This window comes from Lynx canadensis, chromosome C1 (assembly GCF_007474595.2).
Source record: "Lynx canadensis isolate LIC74 chromosome C1, mLynCan4.pri.v2, whole genome shotgun sequence".
Classification (NCBI taxonomy): domain Eukaryota; kingdom Metazoa; phylum Chordata; class Mammalia; order Carnivora; family Felidae; genus Lynx; species Lynx canadensis.
In genome coordinates, this window is record NC_044310.1 from 4,759,770 (window position 1) to 4,779,540 (window position 19,771).

Below are 19,771 nucleotides of genomic sequence, written 5' to 3' on the forward strand. Positions count from 1 at the left end.
ATGCTTGGCCCGTAATAGCTGCTCAATAAATATTAATTGAATAAATCACTGAATGTCATAATGGAATTTCAAGCCGAGTGCCCTGGGAGCTCTAGGAAGGGAGCCATTAATGAGTCCCTGCAGACTTTCTGGGTAGTGATTCCTGGTCATATGGGCTGTAGCTTCTCGGTGACCGCCAGCCTCAGCTGATACGAACAAACCTATGGTTAGGAGGCTGCATTTAGTGAATTGGCTTCTGCCTCCGAGTTCTGGCAGCCTGAGCTGTCCCTCACCCTGCTTTCAGACCCCCACAGAGGCGTCCTGGCCTGTGGACATGACAGTCCGGTGCCCATCCCCCGAGGTTGCCCTGGCCTGGCCCGTCCTCGGGTTTAGGGGGGCCTGCCGGAGACGGGTGGCACCCAGTACTCACTGCTGGGCAGTGCTGGTGCTGTTTCCACCTTTATTCCGGAGAAGCACCCTCAAACGGAGGCCCTGGGGGTCTGCTCCTGTAGAACAGCACCAGCAGGTGCTGGCACTGATGCCCCGTGGTGGACGGGGGCTTCTGGGCACATGAATCTACCCAATCGTTTGTTTCTTGATAAGAAAGCCTCTTTTACGATTTTTCAATTTGCCCTTATTTTAATGAAAAGAAGCTGGGGTTGGACCGCCCAAGAAGGAGCTAATCAAATAAAGCAAATTGGTGTTACCTTCTCCCGGTCCCTATTATTTCTATGGCTCCAGCTGGAATTTATTATGAAAAGCAATTGGTTTTCATATCTGGCAGATAGCAGCCTGGGCCGGGCCTGACAGCCCTTTCTTCCCTATCATTCCATAAATGGCTTGCAGTGGCCAGGCTTGGGGGGGGGTACGGAGGAGGGGAGGACACGGAGTGCTCCCCACCAGCTTTCCTGCTCCTTGTCCCCCAAATCGTGCAGACCCTATAAACAAGTCAGAAGAAAACACCAGATTGAAAGTTAATAAAGCAGCTCCTGTCCATGAGATTTGGGCTGTCGCCGTGGCTTCTTGGGGTTCCGTTTGGCATCCTATCAACCTTGCTGTGCTCCAGCCATCAATTACCACTCTCGCTGGGTCTGTGTGCAAGGGAGATAAGCAGGGGAGACATTCCTTTTCCAGATTCCTTTCCTCTCCTTGCAACAAAAGGAAGGGCTAAAGGAACATTTTAAATCGGGCTCAAATGATCCTCCCTTTATATGAAATGTTCTGCTGTGAGAGGAAACGTGGGCTCTGAAAGTGCCCTGGGTTGCTGCTAGAGAAGGAGAGAGGGTACACTGGGGCATGTGCCAGGGATTTGTAGCAAAATGCCAGGAAGGGGGGACAGTGGGCTGGTTCACTGGTTCTGTCCTTACCAGCTGTGTGACCTTGGGAAAGTTAATTCCCTTCTCTGTGTACTTCTCATTTGTAAGATGACAACAACAGTATTCACCTACTATAGTTGTTGTGGGATTAAAATGAGAAGTGGGAGGGAAGGGCTTTGCCTGCATCTGACATTCAAAAATGCCAGAGAGGTGGCCACTCTTGTCATAGCAGTTGTTGTCATGCTTATTATGGGCATTTTGAACTAGGCCATGCACTTCTTTTTTTTTTTTAATAATTTTTTAAAACGTTTATTTATTTTTGAGACAGAGGGAGACAGAGCGCGAGTGGGGAAGGGACAGAGAGAGAGGGAGACACAGAATCCAAAACAGGCTCCAGGCTCTGAGCTGTCAGCACAGAGCCCAACGTGGGGCTCGAACCCATGAACCGTGGGATCATGACCCGAGCCGACGTTGGATACTCAACTGACTGAGCCACCCAGGGGCCCCTAGGCCACACAGTTCTAATGGTGCATTTCAATCAGGTCATTCTGTGTTGGAAAGATCAGAAGGAAAGTTGTGGGTATGCGTGTGTAAGCGGCAGTGAAGAGTGGTGTTTCTCTTTTCTTAACTGCCCACTGGAACAGAGATTCCACACTGGCCTCGGGAACAGCATTCCTGCTCTAGGACACTACACGTTGTGCCTTGTCACAGGAGCCCGTTTCACATTTGGGGTCAGGTTTGGAGGCCATTGGAACTGCAGGAATTGCATTTCCCTTCACCTGGGCCCTTCTCTGTGCCTCCTGGTGTGAGGGTTGGGACCAAGGGCAATGAATAGAAGGGGAGGAGAAAGGGGGAACCTACCCAGGTTTGGGTTCTAGCTGCAAAAAGGGACTCTCTGGAGATGCTCACTGTTTAGAAGCCATCCAGACACTGCTTATGGAGTCTTACTGGGAATGAGGACATCATCCATTCTCTTCTCCAAGGGAAGCCACAGGGACATATTGTATGACTTCAGTGGGACAGTAGACAGTCAGCCAGAACAGAGCTGACAGCACAAAGTCAGCTGCCACTAGGCCAGGCCAGAGAGGGGCTGACGAGAGACCTGAGGAAGCCCATGGATGCTGGCGTAGCGGGCTGGTTCTCAGTTGTCTGCATGGAATTTCAGGTGGCTGTCAAGGTCCTGGAAGTGATCTGTTAGTGATAGGGGAAGGGAGGGTTCTAGGAGGAAGGGCCATGGACCTGAGCTGTTTAGGGGACACTGATTTCTAAAGTTAGACTCAAGCACTGGAAAGAGTATCTAGACCATTCCTTTTGTAGGATTAACCTAGCGTTGGCTGCAGCCCCCTGTGGCTCCATAAATTCCTCTTTAATATCCACACATGAAACCTCTCAAGAACATATCCCCCCTCTGATCTTCATTTACTGATTGTCTTCAATGTACCTAATTTGAAAAATGTATTTTGCCTTAAAGTGGCGGACGAGGTGTGTGCCTCAGTGCTTACAGACAGACAGCCTCTCCCCTGGGTGAATTTTCCAGCTGCACCCTACAACGTGCCATTTCATTACACCCTAAATCCCTCCATCATTGTCCCTGGCAGAGGCCCCTACAAAAAGGGGCCACATTTCTTATCGTTATTAGTCATGAAGAACACATATTACGTGGTGGGTGGCATGCTGGGCACCTCTCATACATTATGTCTGCTACAACAGAGGGATCAAGTAATTTGTTCAAGGTCACACAGCTCATAAGGAGTTGAGCCAAGCTTTAAGATGTAACCTAGAGCTCACTTCAAATCCCATGATCATCTTTTTTTTTTTTTAACTTCCTATTATGGAAAATTTCAAACATCTACAAATATAGACAGGCTAGTGTAATAAACTCCTATATACTTATCATCCACTTTCAACTGTAGTCAACACATGGCCAGTCTTGTTTCATTCACGTTTCCTCCTCCCACCACACACATTGTCATGAAGCATATTGTAGACACTATACAATTTCATCAGTAAATGTTTTAGTATATATCTCTAAAATATAAGGTCTCTTTTTAAAAACATACTCCTGCACTACAATTATCACTTAAAAATTATAATTCTAGATATTGTTAAACATCCAATCACTGTTCCAGTTGTTTCACAACGCTGTAATTTTTTTTGTTTTTTGTCTCTTTTAATCTATATATTCCTACTCTAGCATTCTCTTACTCTCTTTTTCACTGAATTCATTGAAGAATCCAGGTCATCTATCTGCCCTGTGGTTTCCCACAGTCTGGATTTTGCTGACAGCATCCCCATGGTTCCCTTTACCATGTTCTTCTGTCCTCCGTGGACCTTATAAGTGGTAGATCAGGAGGTCTGAATAATTTTAAATTCCTTTTTAAAAAACTTTTTTTTTTCCCCTACACAAAGTATTCTTCTATCAGGGACACATTCTATCTGGTTGTTTCTCTTTGTGATGTCAGTCATTAATTGATGATTCATTAATTATTAGGGGTTGCAAAATGGTGATGTTTTAATTCTCTCACTTCTTCATTTATTGGCGGGAATACTTTTATAGAGAAAAGTCCTCTCTTTTGCAATTTGCTAACTCAAAGGAACAGTTTATACAGGAAAGGTAAGATAAATGCCTGATTCTTCCTCCTTATACTTCTTCAGTTTTCAAAATAATGTATTAGGTCAGGAGCCTCCTCTAACAATGATCAATTAGTTTTTTGTTTGTGTGCTTTAGGTTCATTATGAACTCATGGATTTAAACATATTTAACGTTTTTTAACTCAAAGCAGTTGCTATTCTTATTGATGCTTAAATTGGCCCATTTTTGGTCAGTAGGAGCTTCTTCAAGTTGATTCCCAAGTCTTTTTTTTTTTTTTTTTTTTTTAAGTAGGCTTCACACCTAGTGTGGAGCCCAACAGGGGGCTTGAACTCACAACTGTGAGATCAAGACCTGAGCTGAGATCAAGAGTCCGACACTTAACTGACTGAGCCACCCAGGCCCCCTGCCCCCACCTCCCATGTCCTTTTATATGATTTAAAATCTTTGACACAGCTCACATCATACTTCATGGTGAAACTGGTTGTTTTCCTCCTAAGATGAGGAGCAAGACAGGGTTGTTTATTCTCACCATTTCTATTCAACATTGTACTGGAGGTTCTAGCCAGTGCAATAAGGGAAGAAAAAGAAAACGCATCTAGAATGGAAAGGAGGAAGCAAAACTCTATTCATAGGTGACTTGATTATAAATGTAAAAGATCCTAAATAATCTGCAAAAAAATTTTACTAGAACTAATACACGAATTTATCAAGGTCACAGAATACAGGATCAGCGTACAAAAATCAACTGTGTATCTATATGTAAGTGGAAATGTGTAAATGAGCAATCTAAAAATGAAATTTAAAGTAAACAATTCCAGTGCTCACTTTGGCAGCACATATACTAAAATTGGAATGATACAGAGAAGATCAGCATGGCCCCTATGCAAGGATGACACACAAATTCGTGAAGCATTCCATATTTAAACAAACAAAAACATTAAACAGTTCCATTTACAGTAGCATCAAAAAGGATAAAGGACTTAGATAATTTAATTTATAAAGTGTGAAACCTGTACTATGAAGTCTTACTGAGAGAAATTAAAGATTTATATAAACGGAGAAGCACTCCATGTTCTGTGATTGGAAAGTGATTAGAAGACTTGATATTGTTAAGATGGCAGTTCTTTCCAAATATATTTTAGACTCACTGCAACATCTATCAAAATCCCAGCAGGCATTTTTATTGTTGTTCTTGTTGTTGGTATTGCAGAAATTGTCAAACTTACCTTAGAAGTTTTTATAGGAATACAAAGGACCTCGAATAGCCAAGACAGTTTTGGAAAATAAGGGCAAGGTTGGAAGACATATAGTTCCTGACTTCAGAATTTACTACAGAGCTGTAGCAATCAAGACAGTATAGTATTGGCATAAGGACAGAAAACAGAGAAAAATATGAAGTCCAGAAATAAAGTCTTATGTTTATGGTCAATTTATTTTAATCAAACATGCAAGCATACTTCAATGGGGAAAAGGATAGCCTTTTTTTTAAAGCAACAACAAAAACAAACAAAAATAGTGCTGGGACAATTGGATATCCATGTGCCAAAAATCAACTTAGGCCCTTACCTCACACCATACACAAAAGCTAACTTAAAATGCACCGTAGACTTAAATGTGAAAGCTAAGACTGTGAAGCTCAGAAGAAAACACAAGAAAAGATTTCTGTGACCTCAGGTTAGGTGAAAAATAATCCTAGATATGATACTGAAAGCATGATTCATAAAAGAAAAAAATTGATAAATTGGGACTTTACCAAAATTAAAACCTTTTGCTCTTTAAAAGAAACCCATAAAGAAAAGGAAAGCCATGGGCCAAGAGAAAACATTTGCAAATCCATTATCTGATAAAAGACTTCTATCCAGATTTTATCGAAATAGCTCTACAACTCAAAAAGAAGAACACAACTCAATTAAAAATGGGCAAAAGATTCAAATAGACATTTCACCAAAGAACTTATGTGAATGGCTAATGAGGACATGAAAAGATGCTCAATATCATTAATCATTAGGGAGATGCAAATTAAAACGCTGCCACACACCCAGTAGGATGGCCGTAATCCAAGAGATGAGACAATGCCAAATGCTGGAAAGGATGTGATGTTGGAACTCTCGTTCATTTCTAGTCAGAAAGCAAAATGGTGCTGCCACGTTGGAGAACATGCTGCCAGTTTTATGTTTATGTTCTCTGTTGTACCTGTCTTTCACCTGTTGTTGCTGCGTTTTTAATCATGCTTAGGAAGTTTTCTCCACTTTCAGGTTATAGAGAAATTCACCTATGTTTTCTCCTATAGTAGTGTGTGATTTTATTTACAACATTTAAATCTCAGGTCCATTTGGAATTCATTCTGCTCTACAGTGGGGGAATAGATCCAATTTATCTTTTTCCATATGCCAGTATCACTTATTAAAAAGTCAGTCCCTTTCCTCTACTGATTTGTGATGTCTCCTTTAGAGCATATTAATTTGCGGGGTGCCTGGGTGGCTCAGTTGGTTAAGTGTCCGACTTCGACTCAGGTCATGATCTCGCGGTTTTGTGTTCGAACCCCACGTCGGGCTCTGTGCTGACAGCTTGGAGCCTGGAGCCTGCTTCGGATTCTGTGTCTCCCTCTCTCTCTGCCCCTCCCCTGCTCATGCTCTGTGTCTCTCTGTTTCTCTCAATAATAAATAAACATTAAAAAAATTATAAAGTATATTAATTTGCATGTGGAAGTGGGAATATTTCTGGATTTTCTCTTCTGTTCCCTTGTATTCACATGTCAATTCCATACTTCTTTAAACATAGAGGTTTTATAGAATGTGTTAATAACCTATAGGGCTAGCCTCTACACTTTGGTTCTCTTTATTAAAGTTTTTCTGGCTATCACTGGTGTTTTTTCCTTCCTCATAAATTTTGTAATAAGATTCTCTAGATCCAGAAAAAAAAAACCCTAATGGGATTCTTGTTGTCATTACATTTTGTTTATAGATTAATTTTTGGAAGACTGACATTTTTATGATTTTTGCTTTTCCTAATCAAGAACATGTTATGTTTTTGCATTTGCTGAAACCTATTTTGTCCTTTAGATTTTTATAGTTTTTCCTCCTTGTGTTTTGGGAATGTCTTATTAAATTTATGCCTAAGTATTTAGTTTTCTTTTTTCTTGATAGCATTACTGTATGATGTAAGACATACAGTATATATATGAAGAAGTCACCCATCATTCCTTCTGTCTCATTTGTGTGTGTGTGTGGTGTGTGCAGTGTGTGTGTGTGTGTGTGTGTGTGTGTGTGGTGTATATCACTGCACACACACACACAAACTATTGATTATGTATCTTAACTTTATACCTGCTGGTTTACTTTTGTAATTTTCAGTAGCTTTTCCATTGATCCCATGATCTTTTCACCATATTGCATGAGTGTTACTGGTTTTGCCAGCCATTCGTGTCTCAGATAAAAAGGTTATTTGGCTAGAAGCCTCCCTCTAGAAGCATCCCTAATGCTCACGGTTTTTTTCTTGATATTTCTCTGGCTGCTGCCTTGGAGGTCTCGGATTGTTTCCCTGAGGATCTCTTAGATGGTCAGCTTCAGTCGGGTTCCCCCAGGGGACCCTGAGATAGACAGACTCCGGTACAGCTTATTTGAGAGGCAGTCCTGGGAAGCTCCAGTAGGGGGCATGAAGGTGAGAGAGGAAGGGGAGGAATACAAATAAAGGGCTCATGGGTGTGTCTGGGTGGCTCAGTTGGTTAAGCTTCAGACTCTTGGTTTCAGATCAGGTCAGGATCTCACTGTTCATGAGTTCGAGCCCCACGTCAGGCTGTATGCTGACAGCATGAGCCTGCTTGGGATTCTCTCTGCCCCCTCTCTGCCCCCTCTCCTGCTTGGTCACTCTCTCTCTCAAAATAAATAAATACATTTTTTAAAAATTAAAAAATCCCACAACAAATAGAGGGCTCTTGTCCAGCAGGTCTCCATCTGGGCAACTGGCACTTAGGCTCTAGAAGATCATATAGAACACCCAGAGTCATCCTGAGTGTGGGGTAAGGAGGCCTGGGATTGCCTCAGAGATATCCCAGTTGTGGAGTGAGGGGGCCAGGACTTCATCCACCAAATCCCCACCCCCTGGGTGAGGCGTGCTTTCAGGTGTTAAATCACCCAGTCAGGGGAGCAACCAGGACTGGCCCCACCCGCAATCTATGCTAAACCAGTAGACTTGGGGAGATACTGGAGTCACCCTGAGTCCGAGTGAATTCTGCTCAGACACTCTGTGGCTACAAGGGGCTTGGTTTTCTCATCTGTTGGGAGTGATGATCTTACCTCATCATGTTGTGGCGAGAATGCAAATAGCCTGGATAAAGGCACAGATACAGGTGTAGCTACGGATGTCGACGTAGGTGCCGATGTCAACATTGATACACACATGTGGTTGCAGATGTAGATAGAGATGCAGACAGACATAGACGCAGGTACAGGTGTAGACCTACAGACAGAGACACAGGTGTAGACACAGGTGCAGACACGCACGTGGCCTGCTCCTCCCACACCAGACACTGACTGGGACTTGGTGGGATCATTAAGTGGAAGGACTTCCATCCCTCTTACCTGACTCTCTGTTGCCACTGCCGTCTGTCCTCAGCTCCATTTCCTTTTCCCTGCTCTTCTCAGGGGGGTGCTGCCTTTATGCTGCCGTGAGATGTAGTAAAGCCCTCCCCTGGCTGGACCCCTCTTGTGGGGCCTAGTCCACCCATCCCTCCTTCCCTGGACCCCTTCCCACCAGCTGCGACTTGTTCTTGATTATATTCTGGGTTGGCAGCTCAGCCTCATTTTCTTCACGTTGTGGGGCCCCTCTGCGGTCTGTTTTCTCTTTGCCATTCTTAGGACCCGAGAACTATGGAGGGAGGGACCTACCCCCATCACACAGAGCAGAAGCAAGTTCTAATACAATCAGAGTGCTGGATTAAACACCATTAGGTTGCTCATTATTGCAAGTTAAAATGACGACTCCATTTATTAAGGCCATTTAAGTTGGCCACTTGGGCTCCCTGCGGGATTATGTCCAGCTCAAAGTGTCGGATGACAGGACCATTCTCACGTTCTCAGAATGCAGAGGGCAGGTCACCAGGGGAAAATGGGTTTCCTAAGGTGGGAACAGTTGTGGTTCTGACTGTGGACGTGACAGTATTCTGGGAAGTTCACTCTCTTTGGGTCGTACCAGTCACGATCTGAGGACAGTTGGCCTGAACGCTCTGCTGAGGTTTGCCGATCATGTCTAGAAAGAGTGGGGCTGTGGAGCAGCTCTGCGTGTAGCTGTCTTGGCTCACGAGAAGCTGGACTGGATTAATGTTGTGTCTTCCTCAGCAGATGGGGTTCCTTGCACGCTCCCGTGGATGTCTTCATTCCTGCGTGGAGGGGGTGGGACAAATGCAGAACCGTCTATTTGATCAGATGTGTTCCTTCGCTTATTCCCGAGGCACTGGCCCTGAGCATAGTAGTTGGACTTTGGGGCCCTTCCAATGGTTTGGGTACCATGAGCAGGGCTGGAGTGGAGAGAGGCAGGCCCAGGTGGCCCCGTATTCCAGCCTCCCTGCTATCTAGAAATGGATGAATACTGTAAGGTTTCAGGTGCAGACTTGTAAGTGTGAGACAAACGGTCAGGTGACAGCATTGTGACAAGCCTGTGAAGCTATTTCCCAATTGTTTTAGTCGGCCACACTCAGGGAGGAAACCAGCACTTGACATAAACCAATTGCACCATGATCGGCAAACAATGAAGTGTTGGGAGTCGCTGTTGAAAGTCTATAATTTCCAATAGAATTGCTGTTCAGTCAGCTCGCTGCTGAATGACACAGCCCGTCTGGGTGGGAACTACAGTTAGCCTCTGTCACCCTGGCGTGACTCCCACCCCCTGCCCCAGACAATGTAGTAAGACGTCACTAGCCAGTGTTCTGTGCTTGACTGTGAAATGGCCCCTTGTTGGGGGAGGAGGAAGGAAAGACTGGGATACAGGCTCCTGCCCCAGGCCACAAGGAACCACTGTCGCAAAGACACAGACGCCCACTTGCATTGGAAGAAACCACCTCCTTTGCCTTGTATGTGTAAGGAGCTCTCACGCCAAGGCTAGGAGTGAGATGTGCCTGTGCTGGTCTGCCGGACACATAGACTCATTTGTGACCTTCCTGTGCTGAGGTCTCAGCCGGGGGTAGCATGGCCATGGGGAGCGAGTGACGTAGTCTTTGCTTTCGGGGGGAGCCTCAGTCTTCCTTGAAGGTTGAATCTGCCCACACCTGCTGCTGCTTCACTCTGGAAGCGGCTTGCCACAGCACATGCTGCCAGAGGAATTTAGTTGTTTCTCTCCTTGGCGTTTCCAAACCAAAGTGTGTGCCCTCTGTAGCTGCGGAGGTGCGCGTGAACATCCTCTGCTCTCTTCGGTTGGTGCGTGACTTCTTTTAGAACAATTCACGCTTCTTTTCTGTTTGTTCTTTTGGAATGGCACAAGAGTGGCCATCCCCTCTCAGCGTTTAGCGAGCGGGAAGCCAATGATTTTCCTAAGGTACGGTGGGTCGTGTACCAAATAGACAAATTTACCTGACAGGGCTGAGCCTTCTGACAGCCGAAGCCCAAATGTGAAAGAATCAGGTACTTAGCTGGCTTGAGAAGAAGCGCTATAGATGTTCCTCTGAATCTTGCAGTGATCTAAACGCGCGCATGAATCAAGAGCGTTTGGCCTGGGCGACTAGTTTCTTCCATTGGTCTGTTCTTAACATAGTCCATCTAGCGTCTGCGTTAAACTTATTTATTTCCTAATGCTGGGTGATGGATTAAAAGATTGTAGAAAATCTTTCTACAAGAGATAAGATAGTGCAGTCTGCCACGACACCCCCGGCTCTTTTGCTTTCTCTTGCTGTTTTCTACTTTTCAGCACGGAGCTCAGGCCCCCACGTCGTATATCTTGATTAGATGGTGGATATTACTAAGGGGATGTTTTTTAAAGCCTATCATTGACACATTTAATTCATTAGGTACCAAATCCACAAGCAAATTTTGGCTGGCCATAAAACATGGTTAATCCAGGGAGCTGCAATAAAAGGTGAAAAATTATGTTCCGGCAAATGTGGAATATTGCTTTTCTGTAGAGACTTTTCCTGGTCCACGATATCTTTCTTCATAAATTTTTCTTCTGCTTGGTTCTCTTGGTAACTTAACCATTTGTTGTTTCCAGACCACAGAATGGCTCAATGATCCTCTACAACAGGAAGAAGGTGAAATACAGGAAGGATGGGTATTGCTGGAAAAAGAGGAAAGACGGGAAAACGACCAGAGAGGACCACATGAAACTCAAGGTCCAGGGAGTGGAGGTAAAGGGCAGAAAGGCTCTCTTGTTCCACAAATGTTGTTTCTGGGCTGCAATGACACGGGATCGCTTTGGAGTAATTTGCTGCCAGTCACCTCTGTCAAAAGCATTTCTGTTTGCCAAGCCCCCCCGTTTGCTGTTTTGTTTTTTTTTTCTTCCTTCTTACCCAATAGCCTCCGTTCAAGTTTTCCGTAAAGCCAGATTTAACTAAAGCAGTCCTGTTTCTTGGGAGTCCTTGGTGCATAGACTGGATTTGCAAGGTTCCTGCAGAACCCTGTGTTGTATCTATCACGGAGAAGGCTGCAGGTGCATTGAGAGTGTGCAGGGTGTGAGGGAAGAAGGAGCCGCATGAAGTGTCCCCCCCCGTCCAGGTGGCCATGGACCTGCCTTTGGCTGAGTGGGGTCCCTTGGGATCTGGTGATCTCCAACCAGAGCCTGGCTTTACTCCCTCTGCTGGCAGCCCCTTCCATTTCCTTCCGGGCATTTCAACCTCAAGAGCTCGGAGGTGTTGAAGATGAACAGCTGGGGTTCTTGTGGCTGGGGTGGGAGGTGGGCGCTGCAGGGCACATCTTGGGATCTGTGCACACTTCGGTTTGGATCCTGGGGGAAGCAAGGTGCAGCGTGGTGGTTTTGCTATTGTTCTGAACCACAGGCTCCGACTCTCGGGTGGCCATGGAGACTTTCTCCCGGGGTCCTTTCATTGTTGGAAGGCCTAAGCTGTGTGTCACAGCGGTAGAGGGAGAGGGTATGAATCGTGGTACATTCGTGGCTGCTAGTTAGCGAGCACACACTTCGTTGCATTGCTTGATCCTTGTAAAAGATCTTCCCCGCGAGGATGGTGCTGTCTTGGGTCAGGAGCCGAGAAGGTGGCTTGTGATCTACCTGGCAATTCGTGCGGGTCAAAGAGAGAGATCCTGGAGTCCGCTGGTGTGTTGGGTCCCCTAGCATGCCAGGATTGATCACCTGGACGATAAGCCCTCTTGAGTTCAACGGCTCACACTCCAGGCCGACATTCTCCGTGACACACTTTATCATTATGACTTTTTCTGTATTAATCATGTGCTTTTATGGCTGTTAAAAATAGCATCCGGTGGCTTTTATTATATTACCCCACAGAGAGAGATAACTTCTGTTTTATGTTTTTGTGGTTGTTTTTTTTAAACACCCAATAACAATGCTTTATGATGATGAGCAAAGAAAAGCCCCAATACGAGAAATCCCACTTTTCCTATGTTCTCCTGTGTTCAGTGTTTGCACAGTGTGGCTTAATCAACTCACGAGACATTAAAATGCGGATCGCCCTGAATGCACTCCTATGGACCCCGGTCTAGGACCGATTGGTGATGGGGCCAGCAGATCAGCCCTCGAGGGGCCTGAGGGCACGGGGGCTGGGCCGGGTGGGCAGAAAGCGAGAAGCGTGGTTGCAACCCGCACAGGACTCTTTCCAGGACGACCAGGGTCTGTGGGAACTCACACCAGCGCTGCAGCAGACGGCCCCTGGGCCTGCAGCTCTCTGGCACAGTTCGTCTTCAATAACACGTAAATCAGGAACTTTGGGTTGTAAGTAGCAGTGGGGTGGAATTCTTCCTCAGCAGCAGCTCAAAAGCCTGGGGCAAAACAAAACAAAACAAAACAAAACAAAACAAAAATCCACAGTGCTCATTTTCTTCCCATGTTATAAATTAGAATTGTCGCTGGATGGAATCAGAATGATTGGTGGTTATTTGTAGACCATATTTGTGTTTGGAGTTCTTTGTGGCTCATGCTTGCAGTCTCAGGTGCAGACACCTGTATGGGGGAGATCGGGACCCTCGGAACGCAAGGGCAGGGAATGGGCCAGACAGCGAGGGGTCTCCAAAACTTGCCGAGCATCAGTGGCGGTGGAGAGTGGGGATGGGAGACGGGCTTAGAGACCCTTGGTCAGCAACATGAGCTGTGTGCTCTCCGGCTCTTGGAGAGTGAAGCCACTCCAGGCAGGCACGTGGTGTGGTGGCCTCTTCCACTCAGCTCGCAGAGTTGTCCCATTGAGTCAGTCACTGAGCACTGACTGCGGGCCTACTCTGTGCAGGGCCCTGTAGTGCCCACAGGGAAAACAGAAGCCATGTTTTCTGCCTCAGAGACTCATGGTCAAATTAAAGAGGCGGACATACCTGAAAGTCACTGGCGGCTGAGAAGAACAGAAGCCTGAGCCTTTAGGACAAGTGTCCAGAGGATCCCAAATGGACTGGGATGACCAGAGAGGCTTCCTAGTGAGGTGGGCGATCAGCCAAGCTCTTGAAGTTGGGTAGGACTGTGTGCGTTACTTACATAGGTCTATCTGGACTCCCGCTTTTCACTTAGCGTGGTGGTCTGAGCTCCGTCTCTGTTGACACTCACCCCTCATCTCTTTTAACTGCTCTATAGTTTTCCACTGCAGGAGCATTCGAGCCACGCCCTAGTCAGTGCCTTTTTAGACTCTGTCCAGCTTTTCAGCATCAACAGTGCTTTCAGGAGACATGTTCATACAGGTCTGCTTGTACACGTGTGCAGCCCAGGCCTGCCGGAATTGGTGGTGTGAGGCCTTAGTGTCTTTCATTTTACGGGACAACTGTGAAATTGCTCCCAAGTGGCTGTGCCAGTTACATGCCCAGCAGCACTGAGAAATTCCCATCTCTTCTGTGCCCCCCCTGTACACGGATGGGAATGAAAGACGGTGCCCTGTTCAGGTCTGAACGGAGTCTGTCTTAATTGTTTGTGGGGATGAGCACATTCTCATACGAGCAGGTGTCCTTCGTGATGGATTGCTACCACAGGCATGGTTTTCAAACATCTCCAGAGAAAGACCTCTTTGGCAAGGACTGCCCTCACCTCACTGCACATTTCCTGCATTTGCCCTGGTCTGGACCAATGGCCAGGAAGCCCAGAGTCATGCGGGGACAGTGGGCAGGTGGTCCTTTCCAGCCAGGGAATTGCCATGCAGACACACATGAAGCTTTGCATCTCACGGATCTTGGAGCTGTGATTTTCTACCACCTCAGCTGGTTTCCTCAGTTCAAGGGCATGATAAAGATATTTGGATCTACCGTTTAACATATCAACTTGCTATAAGCCTTCCCTCAGGCCAGGAAAACTGCCAGCCCTGTCCACGGAACCGCTCAGCAGTCCGGCTTCTTTTGTTCTCGGAGGCTGGGGCCCTAGGAACACACGGCAACTCAAAAGCACATTGATTTTCTCAGCCAGGCACAGGATGGGGGCAGCCGCTTTTGAAGCTGACGAGCTGTTAAGTCCACGATTAGTTGTCTTGTCTGTAAGCCACGGAGAAGCCAGCTCGATAAGGTTTCCAGGGACGACAAAGGTTGGCAGGGAGGAAAAAGAAGGTGGTTGTGATGTGATGTCAGCGTTTCAGGAGATGAAATCTTAGCAGGCCTGAGGTTGGCTCTGCACCCCAGGGACATTCGTGCCTGCTTATCTGGAGCCTTGATGAAGGTGGGAGCTGTGGGGGTAGGAGACTCCCTGAGAGCAGAGGGGGAGATCTGACCTGTCCCCTGCCTCCAGTATTGCCACACCCCGGGTTAGGTGAGGTGGGTGGAGTCTTTGGGCCAAGCTGGAAGAGTACATGTACTTTTCAAGATCCCAGAGCTGTCCTCTGGTCCCAGAAGCTTATGGTGCTGTCTTCTGCCTGGTGTTCACACCTCTCTCCTGAGAGTGCCGGGTACAGAACCCAGGCCAGCGCTTGGCTGTCTACCCCCCAACTCCTTAGCTGCTAGGGTTCCACAGGAACAGACAGGAGCCACACACACTTAGTATAGCAATGGCCGCTGGCTTATGAATCTCCTCCATACACACCAGCTACACTATCCCATTTAACCCCCATCGAAACATCTGTCTAAAGTACGTATTATTATCCCCATATCATAGATGAAAAAATTGAGCCTCAGACAGAGTTGCTCCCTCGTCGTATCCTGCCACAAATCAGTGTGGAGGTAGGACTTGAGCCAAGGTTCCCCTGGTTCTGTGGCAAAAGTGCTTGCCCGGACATCAGTTGCTCCTGGGCATTCCTGGGGGGATTTGTGTTTTTTTCAGACCAAGTCAGCACAGACCGTCCATCTGTCAGCCAGCTGTCCGGTGCTTTCTCCCCCATTGTGACAGGTACTGAAGACACAGTGACGTGAACATGAACATTCCCTATCTCATGGCAGGACACAAAGTCAAGTGTGCTACTCTAACACCAGGTCACCAGGAGTGTGCTGGGAGTCCTTGCGTGGAACCTACGGGAAGGGCACCTGAGGCAGACTTGGTTGTAAAGAGGAGACATAAACATGGGGCACGAGGCACTGGTAGGAGCTAGATAGTAACAGGTTGGGGTGGGACATAGCAAGGGGCAGTGACAGGGTCTGTTGAAAAATAGCTAATGTGATTTAAAGCAACAGGTGGCCAGAATTGCGACATGTCAGAATCTCTCCAGCCCTGTGCAGACCAGATGTTCGCCTCCCGGAGACCAGGCCTTCTCTGCTCTGATCACGAGGCACGCCTCGCCACAGACGTCCTGCCTTTGGAACCAGTGGGTGGCACTGCACAGAGGCCGTTGGCTCAACTGTGGGTAGCATGGACAAAGGCATCCCTCCCCACTGAGCCGGTGCTGTGGTGGACAGGAACCCCCGGCCTGGACCATCTGCCTGGCATAAATGTCAGTCATCCCCTCTGATTGGAATTTTCGGCAGCGAACAGAAAGTTTAGTTTTGCTGACACGTTTGTACCGTGTCCAAGAAGGAAGAGTTGCTTTGACTTCCCGACGAACTGCCTGGAAGCCGGAAGCCTGTTGTGAGCACAGCAGAGGCGGTAACAAGGTTATGTTTTTGGACTCAGCCTCATTAGAAGTGATGTTCTTTATTTGGACACTTAGGCCACATATTAAAAAGAAAAAAAAAAGCACCTCTTTCAGAAGTAGGAATGATATTGTAGTTACCGCGTTAGGAATTAACAGGGCATGAGATAACGGGCTGCCTCATGGCGATGCCACATCGTTCCAGCCCTGCTGGCAGCCTTAAGATAAATAGATATCTCGCTTGCAGCCGATGGAGTATATTTAAAATAGCCAGCCGCAAACACGTATGGAGCCCAGATCAAGTTTGGAAAGCAGCAGCGCAGAGACAAGGAGGAGGTCAGCTGGCTCATGAAACGGCCGAGCAGCTGAAGCTCTCAGGGGGCCAGGCGAGTCGGTGTGTTGCCGCCTTGTGTTCTTGAATAGAATCAATGCTTCTTGCTTTTCGTGGATGATCGTGTGGCTCTGGTGCGTGGACGTGCTGCCTCACTCCGCTCCACCCCCAGACTTGCCATGCACCTTCCAGTCTCTACGGTGTGGCGTTCCTGGCTCAGAACCCACGTTCTCCCACGTCGACTTTGAGGTCGTGGTAGCCTTGTAACTTCGGAAACTTCCAGGAGCGTCTTCCCTGGCCTCCCCCAGTCGGCAGTAGTCATTCCCTCCCTTTAATTTCTGTACCTTCCTTCAGGAAGCGTTCTCTCTGACTTTCCACTAGCCCTGTCCGGTTCGATAAACACGTATTAAGTATCCAGTATCTTCTAGATGCGAGAAGGTCTGTATCTGGTATCCAGGCACTCGATGGCCTATTAAGGGCAGGATAGGGAGAGGCAGGTAGGACGCAGCATCGTACTTGAGAGACTTCCAGAAACACGTACCAGGTCATTTCAGTGAGGTGTGGTAACCGGTAACCACAGAGGCTTTGGAGGGTTGGCATGGGCTTGTTTCCCCTCCGAGGACAGGGTCTGCACCGGCCACGCAGAGGCTCATGCCATGAGTGGTGGATATGCTGCACGAGCAGCTCCTTTCATGGGTGTCCCCTCATCTGAGCCCCACCCAACCCTGTGGTTCAGTTGTGTGAGTCGGGTGTGTTTATCCCCACGGGGACTCGCCCTCGGCTCTTCGATTTCCAAACCCGCCACCCCCTCTCTTGTGTCCGGCATTGGTGGTTGAGGTATCCTGGTCTCATGATGCCTCCAGTGGAGTGAGCCAGCCTGTCCGGCGGCACCTTGGAGGATCTCCCGGAGCTCTCTTCTGACTTTTAATCATCTGAGTTTTTGTGCAGTGTTCTGCTGGCATGCTTGCACGTTAAAACTCAATTTCCTGTTACCTGGATGTGTTTTGGTAGAATCAATTCAGGAACTCAAATCCATAGTCTTTCTTTAATTTCTAATTACTTAGCATCCCTGGTGACATGTCCCTACCCAACTCGTATAATTAAATTTTAACTAATAAATAACATTAAACCAGCTACGCTTTGAAATGGCAATAGCCTCTGTTCACCTTCTGCTGAGCTCATGGAGGCCTGGCCACGGTGGCGGTTTTGCTTCCTTTTCTTAAGGCTCTGCCTTCCCTGACCAAAGGCAGTTAAACAGCAATGACAACTATGGCATCATTCATCGAACACCTACTGAATACCTGTTCCTGTCCCCATCGCTTTATGGGTGCCATCTTGTCCAATGACTTGGCAACATTCCCATTTAGCAGGCCATGCCATTTTCCTCATTCTTGCAGAAGATGTACTTAATTTTTAGAAGATTAAGAAATATATCTAAGGGGGGCGCCTGGGTGGCGCAGTCGGTTAAGCGTCCGACTTCAGCCAGGTCACGATCTCGCGGTCCGTGAGTTCGAGCCCCGCGTCGGGCTCTGGGCTGATGGCTCAGAGCCCGGAGCCTGTTTCTGATTCTGTGTCTCCCTCCCTCTCTGCCCCTCCCCCGTTCATGCTCTGTCTCTCTCTGTCCCAAAAATAAATAAACGTTGAAAAAAAAAATTAAAAAAAAAAATATATCTAAGGATGCCCAGCTGGTCTGTAACAGAGTCAACACACTATCCCAGGTCTGCCTGATTGCAAATCCCCAGTTTCCTCATCGCCATACCACATCGGCTTTCAGAACACCCGATACTCCGGAGATGTGTGCTTAGACCAGGGAGGTCTAGGAGCACGGGCTTCAAGATGCAGCACGGGGCACCCACGCACGAGTCTCAAGTGAGATGGGGGGATGAGGAAGGTCTTTCGGTACAAGTGGTGGTCCCCTTCCAATCACTGGGCCTCCCTTCTTTATAACCCCTGAGAGTCAAAAGAGCAAGAGCCCCTCCCTGACTATTCCCCAAGCCCAGGAGCCTGGTGCTCTCGGGTCCCCGGGGACTTCAGGAAGAAGACATGGGGGCCTTTTGCCATCTACTTCAGTGGGTGCGAGTTCGTCCTCCAACACTCTGAATACCTACAGGGCCTGTTGTCACTCCTTGGCTCTCATTTCACCCAGGTCCTGTAGGAGCTTTTTCTATCCCCATGTCAGCCTTAATTGAGAGACAACAAGTTGTGTTTATCCATCCCGCTATGAATTGCCAGTTTCTATCCATCCCAAAGCTACAGCTCTCAAGCTTCCAGGACACGTTGACTTTGGCACGCGGGGTCCGTGTGTTCACTCTCCCTATGCAGGGTTGCCAGATTTAGTGCACTCCCATGTAGGTACACACACACACACACACACACACACACACACACGTGCACATAATGTCCTGTGAAATTTGAATGTCAGATAAGCAATACATAACTTTTCAGTACAAGTATGGCCCATGTAATTATCTGGGACATACTTATGCTGAGGTCTTATTTGCTGCTTGTCTGAAACGCATATTAGGCTGGGTATCCCGTATTTTATCTGGCCACCCTCTGACCATCGGAGCAGTTTCCTTGGAGTCTTTGCAGACAGAGATTTGGCTGCTTGGGTATTGGTCTCGTTGAGGACTTGAGGAAGTGAGTTGGTTTATCTCCAGACACATAATCGATGCAGGAACCATAAAAACCAGGAAGGACGCTGGCCACCGCTGAGAAGAGACGGCACTCCTGGCAGTGTGACAGCAAACCCAAGGGCCGCCGGGCCCGGGGACCCTCTTATTCTCTCTGAAAAAAGACTCTGGGGGCCACTTGGACTGCTGGAAGCCCAGGCCTTGCCCTTCGAGGCTGCTCCCCCAAGGAAGCAGGACCCTGGCAGTGGTGAAGAGGTGCCAGGAAGATGTTGAAGGAAATGGGTTTGTAGTTTCTGCCTTCCTCACGTCTCTGGTAGATTACAGTCTGTAAAATATTTTGCGATTTCCTTTTTTAAACTTGATTTGAGCCTTATTGAGCTAGAAACTCCCTGTCGAAGGTAGAGCAGCAAGACATCAACTTGGTATGCTGAACTTGTACTTAATTATTATCATAACAGTCCCTTAACATGATTGCAGATTAGCCCACAAGGACATGAATGGGAATTTTAGCATATTCAATTACAATGGAAACTCTTGAACACCACTGTCAAAATTCACCCCAGGGCCTTTCTATTTGGGCCCCAACATAGAGCAGGCACAAAGTTAGATGTTACTCAGGACACATAACCTTGATTTTGTAAGCATAATTTACGGCCTCATCCAGAAGCTGGGGATGCCTTTTAAGAACATGATATATATTCCACCCACCTCGGTAAATGACCAGATACAGCTGCTTGGGTTGGGTAAAGAATATCTCTGGCCTTCACTTGACCGAATAGTAAATTA

General features: G+C 47.2%; 1 protein-coding gene and 1 non-coding gene across 8 annotated transcripts in view; both read left to right on the forward strand.

Annotated features, from left to right (window-relative positions):
- The window catches only part of LOC115522343 (calmodulin-binding transcription activator 1), a 563,939-nt gene that overhangs the window by 123,994 nt on the left and 420,174 nt on the right, over positions 1-19,771 (forward strand). For all 7 annotated transcript variants that reach the window (XM_030328136.1, XM_030328139.1, XM_030328138.1 and 4 more), the window contains exon 2: positions 11,086-11,221. In XM_030328136.1, the coding sequence (XP_030183996.1) occupies positions 11,102-11,221 (120 nt within the window). In that variant the 5' untranslated portion in view covers positions 11,086-11,101. The remainder of the gene's footprint in view (positions 1-11,085; positions 11,222-19,771) is intronic.
- LOC115522515 lies at positions 4,706-4,812 on the forward strand. Its single transcript, XR_003971421.1, has one exon. It is a non-coding gene; the product is annotated as a U6 spliceosomal RNA (small nuclear RNA).